This window comes from Clavelina lepadiformis, chromosome 3 (genome assembly GCF_947623445.1).
Source record: "Clavelina lepadiformis chromosome 3, kaClaLepa1.1, whole genome shotgun sequence".
NCBI classification, from domain to species: Eukaryota; Metazoa; Chordata; class Ascidiacea; order Aplousobranchia; family Clavelinidae; genus Clavelina; species Clavelina lepadiformis.
In genome coordinates, this window is record NC_135242.1 from 873,175 (window position 1) to 884,998 (window position 11,824).

General features: G+C 37.9%; 1 protein-coding gene across 2 annotated transcripts; it reads right to left on the minus strand.

The window, feature by feature from the left end:
- Positions 1–763: 763 nt before the first annotated feature.
- On the minus strand, positions 764–8,221 carry LOC143450341 (uncharacterized). Of its 2 annotated transcripts, none has more exons than XM_076950850.1 (19): positions 8,162–8,221; positions 8,003–8,079; positions 7,801–7,914; positions 6,960–7,106; positions 4,142–4,178; positions 3,942–4,050; positions 3,768–3,848; positions 3,551–3,685; positions 3,426–3,483; positions 3,228–3,355; positions 2,508–2,611; positions 2,302–2,326; positions 2,088–2,152; positions 1,986–2,019; positions 1,815–1,867; positions 1,592–1,723; positions 1,302–1,408; positions 1,089–1,219; positions 764–894 (listed from the first exon to the last, which is right to left on the minus strand). In XM_076950850.1, exons 1-19 carry the CDS (start codon positions 8,196–8,198, stop codon positions 852–854), a joined length of 1,617 nt encoding a protein of 538 aa, XP_076806965.1. In that variant the 5' UTR covers positions 8,199–8,221; the 3' UTR covers positions 764–851. The 2 variants fall into 2 exon arrangements, with proteins under 2 accessions (XP_076806965.1, XP_076806964.1); XM_076950849.1 differs by having other exon boundaries at positions 2,296–2,326.
- Positions 8,222–11,824: the final 3,603 nt, after the last annotated feature.

An 11,824-nucleotide genomic window follows, 5' to 3' on the forward strand; every position in this document is an offset into this window, starting at 1 on the left:
CGCTTGTCATGAAAACAATCCCATATGGACGGGTTGTTATCGTCTTTATTAACTCATTATTTCTCTCTATGACGTGGAGCGTCGTTTAGTAAAAATTGATTTCCAGTATGTCGGCTCTAATGGACGGTCTAACCAGCAGGTGGCGCATAAATCGCGTAATAATGACGATTCAATGATGGCAACTGAAAGCATGTTTGCATCAGAATAGAAGGTGTCGTTTTTTTAATTAAAAATCAGTTATCATTGTATATGAGATAGTTAACAACTTAACAAAAGGCAAGCAATGCGTCAATGTAAAAAGTTTAAATCAGGTCATACGAAGTGCAAGCACATTATCGCAGGCAAACGCGAGATTTCCAGTTTGAGCAGTGTTTGTAAATTGCGTCGGTCAGCGATGATGGGTGATGGAATCTATCGACAGAAATTTCCTTTTTTAAATTTTCACCGCTAACCTTTAGCACCATCATGCGGACGTTCCAATAAAGTGAAATGCTGCATAATATGCGGGGATGAAAGTTCCAAGGTTTCCATTCTCTTAGTAATTAAGTTCTTATGGCGAAGATGAAGGGCTTTTAATTTTTTTTGCTCCGCAAAATTCACACGAGACCTCGGGGACTCTACCAGTTCCATTATTTTTGCCAGAAGAGCGATTATTCTTGAAACTAGGCCTAATGGACGAACACAGTGAAGTACAATTTTTCAGATCAAACTACGACTTTCTCCTCGTCATCTCAAAGCTGTCCGTCCTAGTCACAACAACTAGTCGTTTGTGAAAGATTTTATTCGACACGAAATGATAGATTCGAAAATTTTGAAAAGGAAAATATTTGAAAGAAGCATAAACAATGACGTCACAAGAGGTCTCGGGGCAGTCGGTTGCTTGAGGATAGATTTCTATGGAAGCAAAAAAATTTCATTGCGTAAGCTGCATTTTGGCTCACAGCTGTGTTAGACATCATTAAAAGCTTAAAACTGACAAGGGTCACCCGGGCATAGAAATAAACCAACAAGCGAGAATTAGCAGGGGAAGCTGGTTACTGGAACAAACTTTCTGATACCATCCAACACAAGAGAATAACTGATAAGACCTGAATTTATCCTTGAGCATTATGGCGCTTCGATTCTGGAATCGATATTGATCCAGGATCATCGCCCAACATCCCTTGCCGTACCTCCGGACTCCTTTGATCAAGTTCTCCTCCTCCCAGTCCGTCCAGGGCTGAACAAAACTTTGAGAAAATCTTATTTCCATGCTGCTCCGTTTAAAATTATAAGATTTCCACAAAAAACTTTTCGCTTACTTTCTTCGTGCGAGTTTTCGAACGACTCGAAGCGAACAGAGGAGTCGGATCTTCTTCGTCCCACTTCATGGCTTCCCCAGAACCATCCCATATTCTCCGTTTTCTCACTTGAAACAGAGGTGGTTAATAATTCTCATTGTTCTTTCATTGCACTTGCAGCGATTCAATATTCGTGCCTCACCAGTGGTCCAGGACCAATGGGCTGGACATGTATTCTACTAACACTGGCCATATGCGAAATAAATATAATTGTTTATTCGCTCGACTGATAACCACATGCCGGGACTTACCCTTCTTTCCCAATTTGACAGGACTCAAAGTTTTCCCCCCATTTACAGGACTCATGTCAGCTTCATTGTCAACGAGCAAGGTCTCCTTGGGTTCCGAATTATTTGACAAACTGTTGCCACTTTCACGAAGATCTTGCAAAAATGTTTTGACCAACTCAAAATTTGAATTATTCTCAGCACAATATCTCATTTACATTGACACTAACAAATGGCAATACCCTACCAGGTGGATTGTCTTCATTAAGGCTTGTATTTTCCTCTAATAATTTGTCGTTCCTGGGCAATAGACATCTTACATCACATCTCTTTTTTTAATAATATATTTAATAAGATACGCACTTTACAGAAATGTGTCAGTTTTATAGAAAATAGATAGAATAAGAAACCGACATACTTGTTGATATCTTTCAAGCAAATTGTAGGAGTGCCTAAATAACAATTAGAGAACATTGTGATTCAAGTAATGTGACAAGTTTTAAAAAGAAATCTGACTCACTTGACGTAGAAGCAAAGGTATCAGTGCCGTGGGATAAAGTAAATGATGAGCTGGATTGTTCCAGTCTATCGTCAAAATAGATGAAAATAACATCGCATTAATAAGGTTACGAAAATAATTTTTACCGAAACTTATGAAACCGCAAAAAATGGATAAATAAAAACTTGACTTTAACTTAGAATTAATCTCATAGCTCATAAATCATAACCTGCACCTTTCCAATGACTTTGACAGCTTTCCTGCACAGAAAGGAACACATGACACAGAATATAACAATTAGGCAGGAAAATACTTCACTGGCAATAAGATATTCATTGGTTCCAGGCCGATTCAACCCACAAACTATTAAACTAAGAATGAATTTAGGACGACCCAACCAACGACCATGGGTTGAAATGTCCTAATCATCACCAAACATACCTGATGCTTCCAATTTGTTGAAGGCATTTCTTTGCACTATCCCTTGAATCACAACTGATCCACCAGACACTAAAACATCGCCTTTTTCTTGAAGAGTTCTCCATCTAAACATATATACATAGCAACATGAGTATGCTCTATGTAAGTCAGGTACGATACCAGTGTTGTATTGACTTGAGTCATCTTTAGTCACATTCTCACTTGACTTCACTCGAGTCTGGTTGACATTCACGACGGCGAAAAATTTTAAGCAACAAAATCAAATATTCTACATTTTCAAATAAAAAATATTTTGTTACATTTTTAGGTAACAAAATACCTAAATAAGTTTAGGTAACAAATAGGTAATCAAATATTTTTCTAAGAAATTACTCTTCTCCAAAAAATCTCAACCAGAATAATTTGGAAACAGCCATGATGCTTTGATAACCGGTTTAACGCAAGGCATAGTATGAAGTCAGGAAAATCTTCAAGTCTTGAGTCACAACTTGAATAGACTCGATGACACTCAAGTCGTAAAGAAGACTTGGCCACAACACTGATGTACACTTCCACATCAGTTACACGCGTGATAATAAGTGCAACAATAATCATTGTAATGAGTGAATTGATGTTTAGCAAAAGCCACATCAACACCAAATTAAAAAAGTGCCGACTGGTAATTACAACTAAATAAACACAGAAAATTATTCCGCAACCGGGAAGTGCAATAAATGTGACCTGTCTTTGAGATGAGCTGGTTTCCGATACGGTGGGAAGTCGAGATGATCGAATATCTTCTTCCATTTGCCTCGACCAAACCTCTTCACTCCAGTGATGAGTTTTGCATCCGACGTTGGAGAAAACACCTGAACAAGAACAAATTAATGATAAGAAGCAGGTTGGTCACTTTCGTGTGCTTCCGTCTCCTCAACTCACATGTTTTTTTCTTTTCTTTGCTGCGACGTAAACCTTTGGACTCAATTTATCAGCGGGTCTGTATGAGAAATATTTGAATGACGTCACGTCACGTTGTACACAAAAATTCACTACAAGCAAATTACTTATCGTTCGTGTCATTGTCTATGTTCTCAGCGTCATCTTTCGACTCAGCGATTTCGTTTTCCTTGTGAGGCGACTTAGCACCGTCATCTTCATCTCGTGCTTTGTTTGATGATGTCACAATAGTTTGGTGATCTCTGTGATTAAACAAAAATGCTTCATTACGAAACTATAACAGAAAATCAATCTGTACAAGCGAGTAGCACGCGACGTGAATACTTTGTTATTTCTTTGTTGGAATCCTCAAGCACCGATGCGTGGCGATTGGTTGACTCTGCTTCTGACCGGACAGACCTGGGACTGCAAAAATCGGTGAGAATTTTTTTCTGTGGCCAAATAGAATTCGAACATAAAAGGCAGCACCCAGTGACTGGGGTTGCTCTGCATCCTCACGTCTCTTCCTCTTGCTTCCACGGCACACTGACCGTGGAAGTAGGACTGATTGAAGATTGCTCCTCATCAGTGATTGACTTGTTCCTCGTCGCTCGAGTAGCATCCGTTTCTGATGCAACATATTTCATGATTTCTATGTTATCTTGCTAATAACAACCAAAGCATTTTGAACAAACGATAAGATTTGGAATTTTGGATACCTTTAACTTCGATTCTTCTTTCATAATCTTCAACAATCTGAAAGCAAAGATACTCTTTAATATGCAGTGCAGCAATATATTACTAGGGCCATTTTTATTTTGACCTAAAAAAATTTTTTTTACTTTATTTTTATCAAATTTTGACTTTATTTTGACCTAACGAAATTGCTTATTTGTAGAGGACACAGTTCTTCCTCCAGTTACCCAAACATAATATTTTGTCGATTTCAGACCCAATCGTAATATTTTGTCGAAAATTCAAGGTGTTTTATGGATTATAAAAAGTGCGTCGTGTTTTTTGGCGATAGATTTAGGTAGCTTGTGTTATTTTGTCCTTGTGAAAAGGGCACTTTGCCTCGATTTTCTCCGCATGGTAAATTCTAATAAACAGAAAATTAAACAGGGAATGCTTGTTGTTGCTCCAATCTAGCTTGATGGTGTTTACTTTTCCTGTGGCCTTCAACAAAATACTTTTTATCGCACTTCACTATAGCCTCGCAAAAATGGCACCTTAAATCACCCCCGGGAGTTGCATTAAATTCATCAGAAAAATCTCGAAAAATCTGTCTAAGTTTTGCTGAAGACGATTTAACTTGCTTAGGCATTTTTGTATTACAGAATGTCAGTAGGCTATTCCTAAAATCCAAACTGTTGATCTTCGAAAATACCACGTTTATAAAGTGGAAGTGTTTTATAAGAATTATTTAAATACGTAACGATCAATAAACAATGGTCAATCTGCAATAAAAGTTACTGCTGATCCAAGTGGACATCGTGACTTATTTCCTGCTTTTATAGGTTATATCAGGGCTTCCCATACTGGGGGTCGCGTAACGAACTTCAGGGGTCGCTCAGCGTATACCAATTTTACACGAAGTACAAAATACAATCAAAACAAAATATCGTTCCAGCCTAATCAACATTGAAACCGCCTTGAGACCAGCATTAACAGATATTGAGCCACGGCTGGACTTGCTTTGTAGCAGAAAGCAGTCGCACCAATCACACTGAATAAATGTGTGTGCTGTTTTGTTTCCAGTAGCCTACATGTGTGTAAAGTAGTAAGTAGGCTTTGAGTTCTGGTTGCTTGAATTCAGTCTTTGCATGTCAATAAATGTCACTAATGAATGACTAATGTATATTTCGCATTGCTAATCAATTTAAACGTGAAGGGTCGCGGAAAACTTCAGAAGTTTGAAAGGGGTCGCGAACAAAAAAGTTTGGGGAGACCTGGGTTATATCACGGGCGCCGAACTTGGGTGGACAGGGTGGATTTTTCTAACAAGTAATAGCGATTTTATGTTCAAAAAGTTATACTGTCAAATCCGGTTAATTGCATTCTGCATAATCAAATAATTCGTTTTATCGCATAAAGGGCGCAAGTCCTAAACCGTAGGCGTAGTCTATCATTTGTAAAGACAATACTTCGGTTTATCGCATAATCCGCATAATTGAATAAAAATGAAGATAATTTATTCCATTATTGAAAAGTTTTTAAAAGATAAAATTGAAAACAAAGCGCACTGGGTGCGCACACGCAATGCGTAAGCTTTGTGACTTGTGGTGCGCTTTGTTACGAAACAATGAAACCAACAATGCTCAATTTAAGCATTAACACGTGGCTGTCAATACGCACACATTAACATTCGCACTGTTTTAGTTTCATTTAAGCGTTGCGTTAAGATGATGCCGTAATATGTGAAGAAATTTTACGAAACAAACAAGTTGAAAAAGACAACAACAATAAAGAAAGCTCTGCTGACGCAATCGTTGTGAAGACACCAAAAAATAAATAAGTTCTGCATGTACTTCATACAACTCGCCAACGACTACAGTTTGAAGGGGCGGACATGGCCACATTTGTGCGCTTAAAAACACAAATGCAAGAAAGCATGTTTTCATCTTTTGCGTGCTTGAATGAATGAATGATCGCTATACACAATAAACGTTAGTGTTTTGCGTGTTGACGTCTTTACACGTGACCAACGTCGCACGTCAAGTAAGAAAATAAGTGGAATTTGCACTTTCGCATAAACGCATAATTCGTTTAATCGCATAAAAAGGCTTGGCAAATTGACTATGCAATTAATCGGATTCGACTGATCTGCTTTTGTTGGAAGTGTTTTCCCATCTCTGCCTTTCTCTGGTGTTACGTGTGTACAGACAAACATAATGACCAAAAATAACCTTGGGACGACGCATGCGAAGAATTTAAAGAGAATACTGAGAGAAAAACTAGAAGAGGTGCAGAAAATCACGGACGATAAATACAATTGAGCTATAAGTGTTAGGTTAGCATAACCAACAAGTCTAGAATTTTTATATAAAACAAAAACTTGTAGCATGGTTGTTGTCGCAAATAACGTTGATTATGAGTATATTTTATCTTATTTTGTGGTTTTACAACAATCCTTGACACGGGAAATTCCCAAACATATGAACCCATTAAATTTTCCGCCCTACATTTTGTAAACTTCGGCGCCTATTAATATGGTTTAATTGTGTCGCAGTTCCTGATTTACAATGCTTCCACGAGGATTTTTACAAAAATATCTCTCAAGAAACACAAAAACTTTGTAAAAAGCCAAATTTTGACAAATTTTGACTTTATTGAAAATTTTGACTTTATTGTAAGTTTTGACATTATTTCGACCAATAAACTTCTTAGAAACAATCCGGTAGGTGCTGAAAACAACTTTATTCTTTGATTCGTGGTCAGACGAGGTCCTTAAAAAGTTTTGACTTTATTGACTTTTGCGGGCCCTAATCATTACTAATTACAACTGTTAAAAAGTTATTATTAATAAAATGGACTAACTCTGCTTATACAAGTTGGAGTGAGAGTTTCCTGGGCTTGTTCGACAAACTGCGCAGTCTCATTCATAAATCCCTCCACGATCACTCGAAATTTGCTTTTGCTTTCAATGATGCTATGAACAGCACATTGGTTTGTGTCGGCCAGCACCTACAAATAGAGACATGATCACGGAAAGATTGATATGAAATTAAACGATGGCACAATGCACCATAAATTGCATTTGCTACATAGAGTTAACAGATGGCTACTGAGTGTCACAATTTGCTAAATCGGATTAGTATTTGGCTACCCACACCATTGTCGAAAATGGTTAATTTTTAACACATTTAATGGGTGTTTGTGCTTTGCTATGAAATGAATTATCGTTTAAACTAAAGCTTTTAAAATTCGCATTCGTATTACTAAAATCTTTTATAGACACCTTATCAAAAGCAATAACATTTTAATTTGCGTTGTCATAACGTCAGGTTAAATAGGATGTGGCGTGACCTCCTATGTTTTACTTTGAAAGGGAAAATTTTTTATCAAGTTTTTGCCTCATTCGATATTAGTTGATTTTCATATATCATCTTACTTGCCAATGGCTTGTAACGATACATTTTCGGGTAAATATGAAATAATTAGCCGGGAAAGGAAAATAAACTGCATTACGCAACTGACGCAGCATTACGTTCGGCACAGGTATGTTATTTTACCCGCTGAGATATATACACCAAAGCACTGCAAGAAAAGTTGCCACGTCTAAACCTATGGAATGAAGTTTCGCCGGCCTACTCATAATAATTAGTCGTAACAACATGAAAAATTTCAAAATGCAGACTTATGTCCAAAGCCAGCTTACTTCAAAAGAGCCCAATGTCGCGTTTTCCGACAACGCTGGTCCATTTCCCGTGCCCACGAAGCTGTCATCGTCGCAATGTTCTTCCTTTTTATTTTCATCACCTTCTTGTTCCTCCTGCAGAGATACGATTAAACCGGTATGTTTTATTTTTGCCAGTAAAATTGACATTGCCTTTATTATTTTATCGATAAATGCAACCAACACGATGTTTCCTCAAACGGAGGTCAGACTGATTTTGGTCCTCTTCTTTATGATTCCTTCCCGCACAATTCTCTTCCCCTAGAAACGAATATCAAATTATTTAACACACGTACCTGGTTACATAAGTACGCACTCGGTTACACAAGCTAGTGTACAATACCTGATGTCACAAAGTCAACCATCTCGATGTCAGTCATTTGGTTCTTATTCAATGTCTTTAATTTGTTTACTGATATCACCTGTAGAAATTTACTAATACATTTTTTTGGCTTCTTTTTAGCGAATTGGGAAACATTATACTGTACTCTAACTGTTATTAAGCTCTATCTGATCAACGACTATGGCTGACTTGAAAATAGTTAAAAAACGATAAAACTTTCGGTCCAAGCCACATGTGTTCTTTAAGCGGGCTGCCAAACTGAACAGCAGTCCATAAATTTGGGTCTTGGTGAGGCAACTTGAACAGAAATCTTTGAAAAGCGCAGACATGTAAATAATGGGTTCGTTTATGCTCCAGTTAAGTCATTGTATAAAATTACGTTTATCATGACTTTTATTGATGATCAATAGTTGTGAGAAATGAGAATAATGACAACGATGGTTTGATTTATTGCTTTTGACTGAGTGAGGTCATACCCAGCTTTTGTTTCGTTATAGGACTTGGACATTTTGATTCAATTTAATTCGTCCAATTCATTTCAAAGGCCCTGACTCTCTGTGGGAAGCCTTTCCACTTGACTAAAGAGCTCACAATGTGGCAAAGTTCATTAGTTTAATCTAATTTTTATCTACCACCGGGTTCGATTTCCGCGGCGCAACGTAATTGTGCAAACGTAACTGTAACTAAATTACACCCATAAATCCGGTGTCTGTGACTTTTATTAAAACTCCCTTAGTCATATATTAATATTTTCTCCGACCTCGCTGTGTGAAAAATATTTCAATTAGGGCCAATTCTTTGTATTGGCCGATAAGTTTGCGAACGTTTGTTAATTTCGACAAGACCTATAGGCTTTTCACTGTGTGCTTTACCCTTGACAAGCATAAAAATTTCATTGCATTGTTCCATTAAGGCAACATGCGTTTGTGACATATTAGCCTGTGACTGTGTTGATTGACAGTTTTATTTTTTCAAACGATATTAAAATTCGAGCATAAAAGAAAAAAATACATTTTAGGGGTTATACATCGAAAAGAAGTGAAATTCGGTAGTTTTAAGTAAGCGATATTTGTTTCAGTGGTGTAGGCATTGTTAAATTAATCGTAATAGACAAAAATACCCAAATATTTATTTTGAATTATATGATGTTTACGTAAAGTTTAGGATTTAACCAGTTTTCAGATTTGGGGAATCCCAAAAGCCGGCAAAAGTGGTCTTCTGAAGTCAAAGGCAGTATATATATAAATTACGGTTCCATGACATTTGACCGCGGGAAATCGACCGCGAACAAACTCACCGGGGACAACTGAACGTGACGTAAATTGACCGCGAACAAACTATCCGGGAACAGACTGACCAGAATGAAAATTGACCGGGAGGTAAATTGACCGTGCAAGTGCTGAATTGTTTCATAATTTCATCAAACAACTCGTCTAGACCGGGAAAATGCATGTAACAATAGGAAATCTATGAATAAAGGTGAAAAACCCGTAGGGTCACCCTACACCCTACAAGGGGCCAACAAACCCTACGAGTGACAACCTTGACTGCAATACACATACTAAATTGGCTGGGATTAAAGCTGATGCGCGACTAGATAGTGAATTAGAAATTTGACCTTTTGACGGACAATTTGTCGCCGGTTAATTTGATCGCCGGCCAATTTGTTGCCGGTCAGTTGACCACTACCAGTTGTCGCCCGTGAATATGTTCACGGCCAATTCACGTGATCCCATAAATTACACATTTTATGAGTAAGTAGCCAAATTTAATCTGGAAGTAGCCCAATGTAATCTATAAATAGCAAAAGGTTACCGTAGGTAGCCTAATACTAATCATATTTAGCAAATTGTTACACTCAGTAGCCATCTGTTAACTCTGTGTGGCAAATGCAATTTATGGTGCATTGTGCCATCGTTTACATTGGGTACACTCAGTAGCCATTTGTTAACCCTATTTAGCAAATGGTTATTCTCAGTAGCCATCACCAGACGCGCTGAAAGGCCTTCTCTCTCTTTGCGGCTTTGGTTCTAAGTATAATTTTGGGCACTGGAATTTTAACCTAGATCGCCGGCCAATTTGTCGCCGGTTAATTTGATCGCCGGCCAATTTGTTGCCGGTCAGTTGATCACGACCAATTGAATTTGTTCACGGTCAATTGACGTGATCCCCCAAATAATAATCCTAATTAGCAAATTGTTACACTCAGTAGCCATCGGTTAACTCTGTGGCAACTTGTAATTGGAAATAGCAAAAGGTTACCATGGGTAGCCAAATAATAATCCGATTTAGCAAATTGTTACACTCAGTAGCCATCTGTTAACTCTATATAGCAAATGGTAACTGGAAGTATGGAAAATGTAAACCCTAAATAGCAAAAGATTACAATTGGTAGCCAAATGCTAATCCTTTCATTGCCGGCACAACAAATACACTTTGTATTGGTTTTCACGTCTTTGCTTTTAAAAATACAGAATTCGTTACAAGTTTAAATCTCCGGGTCGTGGTTAGTACTTTGTGATGCCAATTGCTAATTGTAAAGTATGTCCATAGTGAATTAACCATTCAAGTCAATGCAACTTGAAAATTATATAGTAACTTAACATACCTAATTCGCGCAATGAAATGGCCGATAATTAATTTTTGAGCCTGGATCAAATCAAGAGTTTGCAAGGTTGGTATTCCAGGTTGTGAAACGACTGGAGGTTGCATTAGAAGAGTCCCGTACTGCAGTTATTGAACCAGCGGTTGGTACAGTCTCAGGAGGAACAATAGCTAAAGCAGCATTACTGTTCTTTCTGATACAAAGGCGGTTATGTAAATCTTGCTTGCATAAAATATGTGGTTATTTACCCATGCCAGGGGGTGGCATCATTCCGTTCCTGTTCAGTGTCCCCCCATCAATACAATGTTCATTTCAGCTCCAAAACACTGGAAAACTTCTACGTATCTTTACCCCATAGGTTTTTTGTGACACCCTCCCTTGCTTACATCTAAACCAGCAATTCCAGCTTTCTCAGGAAAACAAAGTTGAATAAAAGCGTCTCTTGAAGGTCGACCCTACAATTACAAACAAACCTGGATATACCTGATGCAATTGCGAATACAACCCGGCGTGATAGGCTGCTGATACGCAGGTGATATCTGAGCATGGGACGACATTAACGTCTGCTGGTTGTTCGTTAAAATTAAAGGTACCGGTGTTGGAATAGTGGGAATAATTGGAATTGTCATGTGTCGACTAAGCTTTTTTACAATGACCAGCTTTTACCTGCCGGGGAAGCGTTGGTGACGTTTGCATCACTCGAAGAGGCACACCATGCTGTAGTGGAGAGAATTCGTAAACTGATGGGCAATTGATATGTAGAACTTTTGCTGTAACAAAATCATGGCTGAGAGGACTTACACAAATGTTGCTTAAAATATTAGCCAGTAATTGCTGTACGTAGGCTAAAACTAACCTGTTAACATTCGATATCCCGGTAGTCTACTGCAATGCCGTTTTACAATCGTTGTCTAGATGTACGTTAATTGCGCCATTTTACGTACGTGACAATGTTGCTGTTTCACCGTTTTCAATCAGAATTTTTTTACTTTATTTATTTACTCGTTTATATTCTTATTTAATCGCTGGTTTGCTTTTATGATGGTGCAGCACTATTC